The sequence below is a fragment of the Monodon monoceros genome, unplaced genomic scaffold, assembly GCF_005190385.1.
Source record: "Monodon monoceros isolate NGI ecotype Baffin Bay Population unplaced genomic scaffold, NGI_Narwhal_1 Super_Scaffold_21, whole genome shotgun sequence".
Lineage (NCBI taxonomy): Eukaryota > Metazoa > Chordata > Mammalia > Artiodactyla > Monodontidae > Monodon > Monodon monoceros.
Genome location: NW_021703778.1, coordinates 110,933,914 through 110,948,672, shown reverse-complemented (window position 1 = coordinate 110,948,672; position 14,759 = coordinate 110,933,914). Strand labels below are relative to the sequence as shown.

At 37.9% G+C, this 14,759-nt stretch overlaps 1 protein-coding gene across 2 annotated transcripts in view; it reads left to right on the top strand.

Annotated features, from left to right (window-relative positions):
- BAZ1A (bromodomain adjacent to zinc finger domain 1A) overlaps positions 1-14,759 on the top strand; it is a 94,710-nt gene that overhangs the window by 32,781 nt on the left and 47,170 nt on the right. For both annotated transcript variants that reach the window (XM_029237516.1, XM_029237515.1), the window contains exons 4-6: positions 3,431-3,574; positions 6,102-6,203; positions 13,101-13,188. In XM_029237516.1, the coding sequence (XP_029093349.1) occupies positions 3,431-3,574; positions 6,102-6,203; positions 13,101-13,188 (334 nt within the window). The remainder of the gene's footprint in view (positions 1-3,430; positions 3,575-6,101; positions 6,204-13,100; positions 13,189-14,759) is intronic.

The following is a 14,759-nucleotide window of genomic DNA, read 5'->3' as shown; positions in this document are numbered from 1 at the left end:
TGTGTTGTAACATGTATCAGAATTTCATCCCTTTTTATGGTTGAATACTATTCCGTTGTATGTGTATATACCACATTTTTTAGTCTATTCATTTGTTGATAGATACTTGAGTTGTTTCTGCATTTTGGCTGTTGTGAATAATGTCATTGTGAACATTGGTGTACAGGTGTCTGTTGAGTTCCTATTTTCAGTTGTTTTGGGTATATACATAGAAGGGGAATTGCTGAGTCATATGATAATTGTCTGTTTAATTTTTTTAGGAACTGCCATATTGTTTTCCACAGCAGCTGCACCATTTTGCATCCCCACCAGTAATGCATGAGGGTTCCAATATCTCTATATCCTCCCCAATACTCTTTATTTTCCATATTTTTTAATAATAGCCATCTTGGTGGGTAGGAAATGGTATTTCATTGCAGTTTTGATTTTGCATTCCCTTTATGACTTAATGATGCTGAGCATTTTTTTTCATGTGCTTATTGCCATTTGTATCCTTTTTGGAGAAGTGTCTATTTAGGTTCTTTGACCATTTTTGAATTGGATTTTTTTCTCTTTTTTTTGAGTTTTAAGAGTTCTTTATATGTGTTGCCATATCTTTGTCTGGTTTGTGTATCAGGGTAATGTTGACCTTATGAGCTAAGGACTGTTCTCTCCTTTTCAATCTTTTGGAGGATTTTAAGAAAAATTGGTATTAATTCTTTAGAAGTTTGGTAGAACTCACCAATGAAGCCATCTGGTCCTGGGCTTTTCTTTGTTGGGATATTTATTTATTTATTTATTATTATTATTTTTTTTTTTTGCGGTGCACGGGCCTCTCACTGTTGTGGCCTCTCCTGTTGCGGAGCATAGGCTCCGGATGCACAGGCTTAGCGGCCATGGCTCATGCCACTCCGCGGCATGTGGGATCCTCCCAGACCGGGGCACGAACCCATGTCCCCTGCATCAGCAGGCAGACTCTCAACCACTGCGCCACCAGGGAAGCCCTTGGGATATTTTTGATTACTGATTCAACCCTCTTAATAGTTACAGATCCATTTAGATTTTCTATTTCTTCTTGAGTCAATTTGTGTGTTTCTAAGTATTTGTCCATTTCATCTAGGTTATCCAGTTTGTCAGCATATAGTTGTCCATGGTATTCTCTTATAATCTTTTCCAGCTTTACTTCTGGTTTTAGTAATTTGAGTCTTTTCTCTCTTTAATCAATTCTTTTTTTAGGAGCAAATTATTCAGGAGTCATATATGATACTTTTTTTATTAATTAATTTATTTTTGGCTGCATTGGGTCTTCGTTGCTGCACGCAGGCTTTCTCTAGTTTCAGCGAACGGGGGCTTCTCTTTGTTGCGGTGCATGGGCTTCTCATTGCAGTGGCTTCTCTTTGTTGCAGAGCATGGGCTCTAGAGCGCAGGCTCAGCAGTTGTGGCACATAGGCTTTGTTGCTCCGCGGCATGTGGGATCTTCCTGGACCAGGGCTCGAACCCGTGTCCCCTGCATTGGCAGGCAGATTCTTAACCACTGCGTCACCAGGAAGTCCCCATATATGATACTTTTAATTGAATGTTTATAAGTCTCAGAGTGAGAGGAAGTGAGTTGAGGGGGGAGGATAAGATGCTTTGAGAGTTTTAGATTCCTGAGTTGAGGGGGAAAGATAAGATGCTTTGAGAGTTTTAGATTCACCCATATAGTCTACATTTTGTTGATTCTTAAACCTCAGGGTGCTGTGGGACCAGTTAGTTTCTTCTATTAGTGTATAGTGCAAAGTTCCTAGCAGGAAATCCTGATTTTCTCTGTGCCTAATAGCAATATTAGACTTTGTTGGGGATACTAAAGATGTTCTCCTAAAGGAGAATATAAGCAAGCATACGCTAAAATGTACACTAATGAAAATAAGTGCAATTACCTTGTAAAAATCCACCAGCTTCCCAAAATGAATCAGCTCTAAATATACTGTTTGTCTTTCTGGAATTGTATGATTCTGTTTTGGCTGTAAATGCAAAAATGTATTTTGAAAACATGTAAGCAAAAGGGCAAACTACTTGTAACCACTCATCTACTTTCTGTCTCTATGGATTTCCCTATTCTGGATATTTCATATAAATGGAATCTTTTTATTTTTTTAATTTTCAAAAATTTATTTATTGATCGATTTTTGGCTGCGTTGGGTCTTCGTTGCTGCGTTCCGGCTTTCTCTAGTTGTAGCGAGTGGGAGGCTACTCTTCATTGCAGTGCATGGGCTTCTTTTTTTTCACCATCTTTATTGGAGTATAATTGCTTTACAATGGTGTGTTAGTTTCTGCTTTATAACAAAGTGTATCAGTTATACATATACATATGTTCCCATATCTCTTCCCTCTTGCGTCTCCCTCCCACCCTCCCTATCTCACCCCTCTAGGTGGTCACAAACCACTGAGCTGATCTCCCTGTGCTATGCGGCTGCTTCCCACTAGCTATCTGTTTTACGTTTGGTAGTGTATATATGTCCATGCCACTCTCTCACTTTGTCACAGCATGGGCTTCTTATCTCTGTGGCTCCTCTTGTTGCGGAGCACGGGCTCTAGGCGCGTGGGCTTCAGTAGTTGCAGCATGCAGGCTCAGTAGTTGTGGCACAGGGGCTTAGTTGCTCCACGGCACGTGGGATCTTCCTGGACCAGTGATCGAACCCATGTCCCCTGTGTTGGCTGGCGGATTCTTAACCACTGCACCACCAGGGAAGTCCCTGGAGTCATATATTATATGGCCTTTTCCGTCTGGTTTCTTTAATTTACCATAATGTTTTAAAGGTTCATCCATACTATAGAGTGCATCAGTATTTCATTCCTGTTTTTTTGCTGAATAATGTTCCATTGTATGGCTATAGCAAATTTAAATTATTTGTCAGTTGAAAATTGGCACAGTAAAAATGAGATTGAGAAATATTTCAGCTGTGGTGAGTGAGTCTGAAATTGCAGCCTTTAAAATCCAGATACAGCAGGCAGAGGTAAGGGAAGCCAAAATAGGGTAGAGTTAGTGAATAGGAAGCTTTCCAGAGATCAGAAATCACAATATAAGTTACAAAGAGAATTAAAAAGTTTATGATCAGGAGAATTTCAGAATTTAAAATATTGAATGCTTTGAAAAACTCTTGTAAGGCCTAATCTGTATAATGAGATATTATGCCAGTACTTGATTTTCTAAACAGTAACTTTAGTGATGAATATAATTGCTAAGAATCATGATAAATTGACTTTTAAAATAGTCTTGTATTGTGTTAAATCGTAGCTAACCCTTACTTAAATTGGATGTTACAGATTTTCTCTTTTATTAAATTGGTTATAGTAATCAGCCATAGTTTCTACAAAATTGCTTTTCATTTGTTCAAAATAGATTGCTCTGAAATGTTTGATTATAAAATATCAAATGATTTGCATTTTTAAATGTATCATTTTCTTTCAGGTTACAGTGTAGGATTTTGGAAGTCCTCCCTCCATCACACCAAAATGGTTTTGCTAATGGACATGTCAGCAATATAGATGGAGAAACTATTATCATCAGTGATAGTGATGATTCAGAAACACAAAACAGTTCTTTTCAAAATGGGTAAGTGATTTTTAATAATTTTTAAAATGTATGAATTCCCTGGCTGTCCACGCTTTCACTGCTAAAGGCCCGAGTTCAATCCCTGGTCGGGGAACTGAGATCCCACAAGCCATGGGGCACAGCCTAAATAAATAAGTATGTATGTATGTATGTATTTATTTAAGTAAGTATGTATGTATGTCAGATTGGGTACTGATATCCCATTGAAATAATTTTTTCTCTTCCTTTCTAGTCATACACTGGTATACTATGCATCTAAACCATATGGTTCAACAACACCTTAGAATTTGCAAAAACTGAAACTTACCTAGTTAATTCTAGTCAGCTGCACAAGAACAATTGAAGCTCACTTCATTCAGTTATACATTCCACTTTTGTTTACTTGGGAAAATTCATTCTGTCCTTTATTATTCACTTTATGGTGCATATAGTAAAGAAACTCTGTAAGTTTCTGAGATTTAGTCAATTGACAGCTTTGGTCAGCTGAGTGCTTTTGGAGAAAAGTCATATAAATCCATATAGATTGGCACTGTCTGCCGTGTGTGTACTGTATTTATATCATTTTGACTGTATCTTACTTTCATTACCCAATTGCCCAATGCTTCTCTTTATCATCCTTTCATATCATTTTCTTCTCTATAACCCCCACTTATATCCCCTTTACATATACGGTTGCATTCACAGAGGCAGCTTTTCCAGAATCTAACCACTTCTCTCTACTGCCACCACTACCCTCTTAGTCTGTACTGCCAACATTTTTCTCACTTAGTTTTATTGCATTAGCTTTCTAACTGGTATCCCTGTTTGCACTCTGTTCCTCTCATCCCAGCCAGAATGATCCTTCTTGAAGTGTAAGTTAAATCATTATCACCCCATTATTCAGAATCCTCCGGTGTCTTTTTTCTTTTTTAAAAAAATTAATTAATTTATTTTTGGTTGTGTTGGGTCTTCGTTGCTGCGTGAGGGCTTTCTCTAGTTGCAGCGAGCAGGGACCACTCTTTGTTGCGGTGTGCGGACTCCTCATTTTGGTGGCCTCTCTAGTTGCGGAGCAGGGCTCTAGGCGCGCGAGCCTCAGTAGTTGCAGCACTTGAGCTCAGTAGTTGTGGCGCGCAGGCTCTGTAGTGTGGCACACGGGCTTAGTTGCTCTGAGGCATGTGAGATCTTCCCGAACTAGGGATCAAACCCATGTCCCCTGTATTGGCAGGTGGATTCCCAAGCACTACGCCACCAGGGAAGTCCCTCCTCTGGTGTCTTTACTCAAAGTAAAATTGAAAGCCCTTAATGATAACCCATAGTCTGGCCTTGCTGCTGCCTCTCTGACTGAACCTTCCTCTTTTTCTCCCTGTTGATTCTGCTTCTTGTGCAAACCATGCATGCCTTCCCCTCAGGACCTTTACACACTCTTTCCTCTCTTCCTTTAAAAACTCATTTCCCCAAGAGTTTTTTCATGGGTTGCCTCCCTCATTTTTTTCAGATCCCTGCTTAAATGTCAACTTCTTGGAAGGCCTACCTGGTCAATTTATCAGGGATCATCACCCTATATCAAATAGAGACCTTTCACTCTGCACTCTATTCCCTTCATAGCACTTACCACCTACCCTGTCATCTATTTTGTTTGTCTCCCCACTGTATTTCTATTTTGTTCACCAGTGAATCCTTATTCTTTAGTATTTGGCACATTGTAAGCTCTTAACTATTTAGTGAATGGATGGATGCATGAATGAATATACCCTCAAAAGAGAAGAAAAAATGAGAAATTGGTAGGGGTGGGAATTAAATGTGTAGCCTCTTTGCTAGTTCTTGAAACAGGGTAAACTACATTATCTCCACTTTTGCTCTTAGATTACATAGCTAAAAATGGTTTAAAAGTAAATCCAAGAGCTGTTTATAAATTTATCTAACCTAAACTGGAGAGTCTGCTTATTCATCTGGAGTTAATTTCTTCACCCAAGGAAAATTTATTGAATGAGTAATTAAAGTACCTACCGAACATAAAATAGTGCTCTGTGCTATTTTGGCTAATAAAATAGTGAGGCATATCAGTAACTTATAAAATCATAATTAAAATTAAAATGCGTTAGATTCTGTTATAGTATGTCCTTAGAAACTAGATTTCATGTAAAATATCATGTTTCCAAACAAATTTTTTTTTTAATTTTTTATTTATTTTTGGCTGCGTTGGGTCTCTGTTGCTGCATGCGGACTTTCTCTGGTTGCAGGGCTACTCTTCGTGTGGTGCGTGGGCTTCTCATTACAGTGGCTTCTCTTGTTGCACAGCATGGGCTCTAGGCACGTGGGCTTCAGTAATTGCGGCGCGTGGGCTCAGTAGTTGCAGTGCATGGGCTCCAGGGCGCAGGCTCAGTAGTTGTGGCACACGGACTTAGTTGCTCTGCGGCATGTGGGATCTTCCTGGACTAGGGATTGAACCCATGTTCCCTGCATTGGCAGGTGGATTCTTAATCACTGCACCACCAGGGAAGTCCCCCAAACAAATTATTAACTTATTTTGTGTCTTTGCTCTTTTTAGGAAGAAGAAAGATACAATTGATCCCTTATTATTCAAGTACAAGGTGCAACCCACTAAAAAAGAATTGTATGAGTGTGCTATTGTTAAAGCAACACAAATCAGGTAAAATTCCATATCTTCTGTATGGTAGTTTAAAGTAGAATAATTATGTTCAGTAAAGGAGATTTGATGTGGAACAAATGGGTAGTAGCAAGTGACTGCTTCCCTTTTTAAAATACATGTATATTTATATGCTCATAGACTGATAATGTGATTCCTAGTGAACCATGAGCCCTTTGTCTAGTTTAGTAACTAACTCCAGATAGTCTTCACATCTAAAAAATTAAGAAGGATTCTATTTATGAAGCACTTCTCATGAGAGAACTCAGTTTTCAAAGCTGAGAAACCTGGTGCTTAGAAGTACGTCACATTTGTAATATTATGTTCATTAGACACAAACATCTGATCAGTCTCTGCCCATTTCTGAGGAAGTTTAATAACAAAAAATAAGTGTGTTTAAAAATTCCTGTTTGTGACCTAATCAAAAGATAGAGGTAGTCATGAAACAACCTAAGTGTCCTTTGACAGATGAATGGATAAAGCAGATGTGGTATATATATACAATGGAATACTACTCAGCCATAAAAAGGATGAAATAATGCCATTTGCAGCAACGTAGAGGGACCTAGAGATTATTATACTAAGTGAATTGTCAGACAGAGAAAGACAAACATCATGTGATATCTCTTATATGTGGAATCTAAAATATGACACAGGGCTTCCCTGGTGGCACAGTGGTTGAGAGTCCACCTGCTGATGCAGGGGACACGGGTTCGTGCCCCGGTCCGGGAAGATCCCACATACTGCGGAGCGGCTGCACCCGTGAGCCATGGCCGCTGAGCCTGCGCGTCCGGAGCCTGTTGCTCCGCAACGGGAGAGGCCACAACAGTGAGAGGCCCGCGTACCGCAAAAACAAAATATATATATATATATATATGAATGACACAAATGAACTTGTCTACAAAACAAAAACAGACTCAGGCATAGAGAACAGACTTGTGGTTGCCAAGGGGGATGGGGATCGGGGAGGCATGGATTGGGAGTTTGGGATAAGTAGATGCTTTGCATTCTATACATCTATTATGTATAGAATGGATAAACAACAAGGTCCTACTGTATAGCACAGGGAACTATATTCAATATCCGGTGATAAACCATAATGGAAAAGAATACGAAAAAGAATATATATATATATGTATATGTGTAACCAAATCACTTTGCTGTACAGCAGAAATTACCACAACGTTGTAAATCAACTATACTTCAATAAAATTTAAAAAATAAAAAAATAAAATGAGAAAGAGAGGTACTGAATGGTTAATATTTAAAAGAACTGGCTCTAGGTTACATTGATATATTTTAGGAAAATCCCTGTTGTTGCCTGTTGAGGTTGGTCTCTTAGTCACCTGAAAGTAAGTAGTTGACATCATCAGCCAACTATCAACTTGTCACCTAGGATTCAGTCTTGCATTTTGCTTTATGTAAAATAATTTTACTTATTCTCTCACCCCTGTTGCCCTCCCCCCACCCATATACTCATGAGTCCAAAGAAAAGTGATAACAATATTATAAATATTGAGTGGATCCTGAGTCAGGTATATTACTTTCTATAAACTGTATCGGTCTGTGCAGTTTTTTGTTTGTTTTTGGGGGCCTATCATTAATGTAAGACCTCTGGAGCATTCTCCACTTTATTGTATATTGAAAAATAGCATTTCCAAGATAATGCTCATGAATTATTCAAACTTTTGAATTTATTTAGTTTATGGGCTAATGAATAGCATAGTTGAGACAACCAATGTTTTCCTTATTCATTGTTGAGCTTTTTCCTTTTTTTTTGTTTTTAGTTCAAGATATGTTTTTTATGTAATGTAATTCCCTATTTAATATTTTTCACTTTTCTATTTACTTTTTGACTCATACTGTAAATATAATTCTGCTAGATCTTGATTACAGTTGTATTAACTCATTTTCTTCTTAATTGGTGAGGCAAAGAATTATAAGGTGGAAAGTTATACTTGATAATAGAAGACTTAAATGACTTGCAGCTCTTTGTTAGCACCAAAAGATAATACTGTTCCACAGATGCAAAACTCCTCAACAAAATACTAGCAAACAGAATCCAACAGCACATTAAATGGATCATACACCATGATCAAGTGGGGTTTATCCTAGAAATGCAAGAATTCTTCAGTATATGCAAATCAATCAATGTGATACACCATATTAACAAATCGAAGGAGAAAAACCACATGATCATCTCAATGGATGCAGAGAAAGCTTTCAACAAAATTCAACACCCATTTATGATAAAAACCCTCCAGAAAGTAGGCATAGAGGGAACTTAACATAATAAAGGCCATATATGACAAACCCACAGCCAACAGCGTCCTCAATGGTGAAAAACTGAAACCATTTCCACTAAGATCAGGAACAACACAAGGTTGCCACTCTCACCACTATTATTCAACATAGTTTTGGAAGTTTTAGCCACAGCAGTCAGAGAAGAAAAAGAAATAAAAGGAATCCAAATCAGAAAAGAAGAAGTAAAGCCATCACTGTTTACAGATGACATGATACTATACATAGAGAATCCTAAAGATGCTACCAGAAAACTACTAGAGCTAATCAATGAATTTGGTAAAGTAGCAGGATACAAAATTAATGCACAGAAATCTCTGGCATTCCTACACACTAATGATGAAAAATCTGAAAGTGAAATTAAGAAAGCACTCCCATTTACCATTGCAACAAAAAGAATAAAATACCTAGAAATAAACCTACCTAAGGAGACAAAAGACCTGTATGCAGAAAATTATAAGACACTGATGAAAGAAATTAAAGATGATACAAATAGATGGAGAGATATACCATGTTCTTGGAGTGGAAGAATCAACATTGTGAAAATGACTCTACTACCCAAAGCAATCTACAGATTCAATGTAATCCCTATCAAACTACCAATGGCATTTTTCACAGAACTAAAACAAAAATTTTCACTATTTGTTTGGAAACACAAAAGACCCTGAATAGCCAAAGCAATCTTGAGAAAGAAAAACGGAGCTGGAGGAATCAGGCCCCCTGACTTCAGACTATACTACAAAGCTACAGTAATCAAGACAGTATGGTACTGGCACAAAAACAGAAGTATAGATCAATGGAACAGGATAGAATACCCAGAGATAAACCCATGCACATATGGTCACCTTACCTTTGATAAAGGAGTCAAGGATATACAATGGAGAAAAGACAGCGTCTCTAATAAGTGGTGCTGGGAAAACTGACCAGCTACATGTAAAAGAACGAAATTAGAGCACTCCCTAACACCATACACAAACGTAAACTCAAAATGGATTAAATACCTAAATGTAAGGCCAGACACTAACAAACCCTTGGAGTAAAACATAGGCAGAACACTCTATGACATAAATCACAGCAAGACCCTTTTTGACCCACCTCCTAGAAAAATGGGATTAAAAGCAAAAATAAACAAATGGGACCTAATGAAACCTAAAAGCTTTTGCACAGCAAAGGAAACCATAAACAAGATGAAAAGACAACCCTCAGAATGGGAGAAAATATTTTCAAATGAAGCAACTGACAAAGGATTCATCTCCAAAATATACAAGCAGCTCATGCAGCCCAATGTCAAAAAAACAAAACAACCCAATCCAAAACTGGGCAGAAGACCTAAATAGACATTTCTCCAAAGAAGATATACAGATTGCCAACAAACACATGAAAGAATGCTCAACATCATTAATCGTTAGAGAAATGCGAGTCAAAACTACAATGCAATATCATCTTACACTGGTCAGAATGACCATCATCAAAAAATCTACAAACAATAAATGCTGGAGAGGGTGTGGAGAAAAGGGAACCCTCTTGCACTGTTGGTGGGAATGTAAATTGATACAGCCACGATGGAGAACAGTATGGAGGTTCCTTAAAAAACTAAAAATAGGGCTTCCCTGGTGGCACAGTGGTTGAGAGTCCGCCTGCAGATGCAGGGGACACGGGTTCGTGCCCCGGTCTGGGAAGATCCCGCATGCCGCGGAGCGGCGAGGCCCGTGAGCCATGGCCGCTGAGCCTGTGCGTCCGGAGCCTGTGCTCCGCAATGGGAGAGGCCGCAACAGTGAGAGGCCCGCGTACCGCAAAAAAAAAAAACAAAAAACAAAAAACTAAAAATAGAACTACCATACGACCCAGCAATCCCACTACTGGGCATATACCCTGAGAAAACCATAATTCAAAAAGAGTCATGTACCACAATGTTCATTGCAGCCCTATTTACAATAGCCAGGACATGGAAGCAACCTAAGTGTCCGCTGACAGATGAATGGATAAAGAAGATGTGGCACATATATGCTATGGAGTATTACTCATCCATAAAAAGAAACGAAATTGAGTTATTTGTAGTGAGGTGGATGGACCTAGAGTCTGTCATACAGAGTGAAGTAAGTCAGAAAGAGAAAAACACCGTATGCTAACACATATATATGGAATCCAAAAGAAAAAAAAAATGGTCATGAAGAACCTAATGGCAAGACAGGAATAAAGACGCAGACCTACTAGAGAATGGACTTAGGACACGGTGAGGGGGAAGGGTAAGCTGGGACAAAGTTAGAGACTGGTAGTGTATGTATGGGCATATATACACTACCAAATGTAAACTAGATAGATAGTGGGAAGCAGTCGCATAGCACAGGGAGATCAGCTCGGTGCTTTGTGACCAGCTAGAAGGGTGGGGTAGGGAGGGTGGGAGGGAGGGAGACACAAGAGGGAGGAGATAACGGGGCTATATGTATATGTATAACTGATTCACTTTGTTATAAAGCAGAAACTAACACACCATTGTAAAGCAGTTATACTCCAATAAAAACTTAAAAAAATAAAAAAGAGGTAGAGGGGAACCTTCAGAGACAGGTCAACCCATCATAATATGCAGACCTTATTTGGATCTTGATTCAAATAGACTAACTGTACAAATGAAGCAAAACAATATATCTGAACACTGAAAGGACATTTGATGATATTAAGGAATTTTTGTTACAAATTTATAATATTTTACAAAATGCTTTGGTGGTTATGTTTTTTAAAGAGCCATTGTGTTTTAAAGATACATGCTGAAAAACTTACAGATGAAATAATATGATGTCTGGAATATGCTTCATATAATATGGAAAAGAGGAAGTATTTGAGTTATTGATGCAAAAAATAAAAGATAATACTGTTCCTATAATAAAGAGATGTTAATATTCCTGTAAGGAAGACTTGATATGATAGAGTAGCTCTGACAAGTAGAACTTTCTGCAATGATAGAAAGGTTATATGTGTGCTGTCCAGTATGGTGGAACTGTGGCTAGTAATAGTGAGGAACGGAAGTTTTCATTTTAATTTCATTTATTTAAAAAAAAACAAAAAAACAAAACAGGGACTTTCCCTGGTGGTCCAGCAGTTAAAACTTCACCTTCCAATGCAGGGTGTGCGGGTTCAATCCCTGGTCCAGGAGCTAAGATCCCACAAGCCTCTTGGCCAGAAAACCAAAAATATAAAACAGAAGCAATATAGTAACAAATTCAGTAAAGACTTTAAAAACAGTCCACATCGAAAAAGTCTTAAAAAATAAATATATGGCTAATAACGTGCCAGGTAGGACAATACATTTCTTGAGGACTAGTATATTTAGTCAATAGTCAAAACATAATTACCTTCTCAGCTACTGTATGGTGCTGGGATCCTTTTTCAGATCCTTTTATTCGTATAGTCCTTCCTGTAGTTTAGGAAAAGAATATATATTTGGGGGAGGGCTACTACTTAAAAACTCCTATATTGTTTGTTTACTCATAGAAGCTTTTAACTTGGTTTTTTTTGAAAGGAATACTTTAAATTCAGTTCAAACATTTGCTTTCTTTCCAGAACCTTTCCGGAAATACTTGTGTGTTATTTTTTTGTTCTGCTCTGTGTGTGGTGGTGGTGCTGTTTTTTAATTTGGGAGCAAGGGAAAATGAAAAATAGTGTATTTTTAGAATCATAATAACTCTAACTCTCTTTAATTTTAATCCCATGAATTTGTTGGCTGCCATATGATGTTTAAATACAGAATATTTTAGAATTTGATAAAAACCCATGTTCAGTTCTATTCACAATATCCTTTTGAATGTTGATTTACATAGTATTATGTGATAATATCTGGTAGTCTATGAATTTTAATTATGTTAAGAATTTTAATGGTGATACTTGTAGGAATGATCATCTAATTTTATAAAATTTGGTTTACTCTGTGGTATATTTTCCTTGAGGTTTATTTGATTTCTAAGTGGTTCCTAATTAACAAATGCATATGCTGGGTTTTTTTTGTTTTTAAAGGTCAAAGTGCTATGGCAGGGGGTGCGGGAAGGAAAGCGTTTTTTTTGTTGGTTTTTTTAAAAATTTATTTATTTATTTATTTGATTTTGGCTGTGTTGGGTCTTCGTTTCTGCGCGAGGGCTTTCTCTAGTTGCAGCGGGCGGGGGCCACTCTTGATCGCGGTGCGCGGGCCTCTCACTGTCGCGGCCTCTCTTGTTGCGGAGCACAGGCTGCGGACACACAGGCTCAGTAGTTGTGGCTCACGGGCCCAGTTGCTCCGCGGCATGTGGGATCTTCCCAGACCAGGGCTCGAACCCGTGTCCCCTGAATTGGCAGGCAGATTCTCAACCACTGTGCCACCAGGGAAGCCCCGTATGCTGTTTTTGTAATGGACTTTTATGGTAGATCCACTCAAGCTGATTTTATAACATTCTACATAAATACTTCTATTTGAAGTTTCTCGTAACTTCTATATAACTACTATTGGAAAATGAAATTTTCTTCTTTTCCTAGGCTTGAAATTGAGGTTATGCCTTCAAAAGAGATGATGGAGTTCAGATTGAATTCTTTGATACTAACACTTTCTTCTTTCTCCTCCTTTTCCCCTTGTAGCCGCAGAAAACACCTATTTTCTCGTGATAAACTAAAGCTTTTTCTGAAGCAACACTGTGAACCACAAGATGGAATCATTAAAATTAAGGTAATCGGAACAGTGATATTATTTGTTGGAAAGAAGGGGAAAAAAGAGAAAAATGGGCGATGTTATAAAGTTGTAACATTGTAGAAATGTTACTCCAAATTTGGTTGAAAATAGCTCTCTTTTTATCTGCAGCCAGTTTTAGTAATTTTCATTGGATTAAATACTGTTTTTTGCAATTGCTAGAATTGCTAAGTGGGTCAGGTACTTCCACTTTTTTCCTTGTGTAAAAAAGGTCAACCAGGGCTTCCCTGGTGGCACAGTGGTTGAGAGTCTGCCTTCCGATTCAGGGGACGCGGGTTCGTGCCCCGGTCCGGGAAGATTCCACATGCTGCGGAGCGGCTGGGCCTGTGAGCCATGGCCGCTGAGCCTGCGCGTCCGGAGCCTGTGCTCCGCAACAGGAGAGGCCACAACAGCGAGAGGCCCGCGTACCGCAAAAAAAAAAAAAAGATCAACCAAGACAGATGAGAATAGAGGGAAAACTTGGAGAAAGGAAAGTTATGGGGAGAAATCCCTGGTGCTCCAGTGGTTAGGACTCCACCTTTCCACTGCATAGAGCGTGGGTTCAATCCCTGGTTGGGGAACTAAAATCCCGCAAGCCACGTGGCTAAAAAAAAAAAAAAGGTATGCGTGTAGGGCAGCTAGTGCTTTCTAATAGTGTAGTACTGGCTCACAAAAACAGATTCAAAGAACAGTGCTAAAATAGATCCTACTAGATAGGAAAACAATATATATATAATAAAAAGAATCTCAGAGACCAATACTAAGCAGATAGATTATATTTTATTCATAACCATTCAGAGGGAAAAAATCAAGTTTAGAAACCTCACATTGTATACTAAGTAAAAAGTTAAATGGTGAAACTAAAACTGATTTTTTTTAATGAGAAATATTTAACTCATACTGGGAGAGAGACAGTAGAAAAGCAAAAGAATGTGTTAGATGTATGCATGTGTCAAAAATCAGCTACTGTATGCTTAAGATTTGTGCATTTCATCATATGTAAATGTTACATCAAAAGAAAAGATATGAAGTAAAAGAATAGATGATTTACTCTATGTGAAAAGTAGCATTTCAAATCTAGAGACCAAGATAGATTATTTAATAAATAGAACTGGTACCCTTGGTTAACTATTTGAAAAAATAAAGTTGGGTCTAACTCCAAAAAAAAAAAACAGGACATGAGATAACTCTTAATGTCATTTATGCTGAAGTACTTAGATGGAGCAGTAGAAAAGAAGTACCAAAGATGAGATTGATTTGACAATATAAACTTATGTAGGTTTAAAAATGTCATGAATATATTTCAAGGGCAAGTGCTGGAGGAAAAATACTTTCAGTGAATACAGTGAAGAGCTCAAATCAATTATAAAACATAAGCACCCCATTAGAAAAATAGACAGACATGATCAAACTTCACAGTGGATGAAGTATTAAAACTTGAAAACACATAAGATAGAATCATCTGAAATAAATAATTTTTAAAATATTTGTCTTTGATAAGAGAACATAATTTAAGCATTCTGTCTATATAGTATTGAACAGGTAGCCATGTAGAATGATGCTTACAAAAA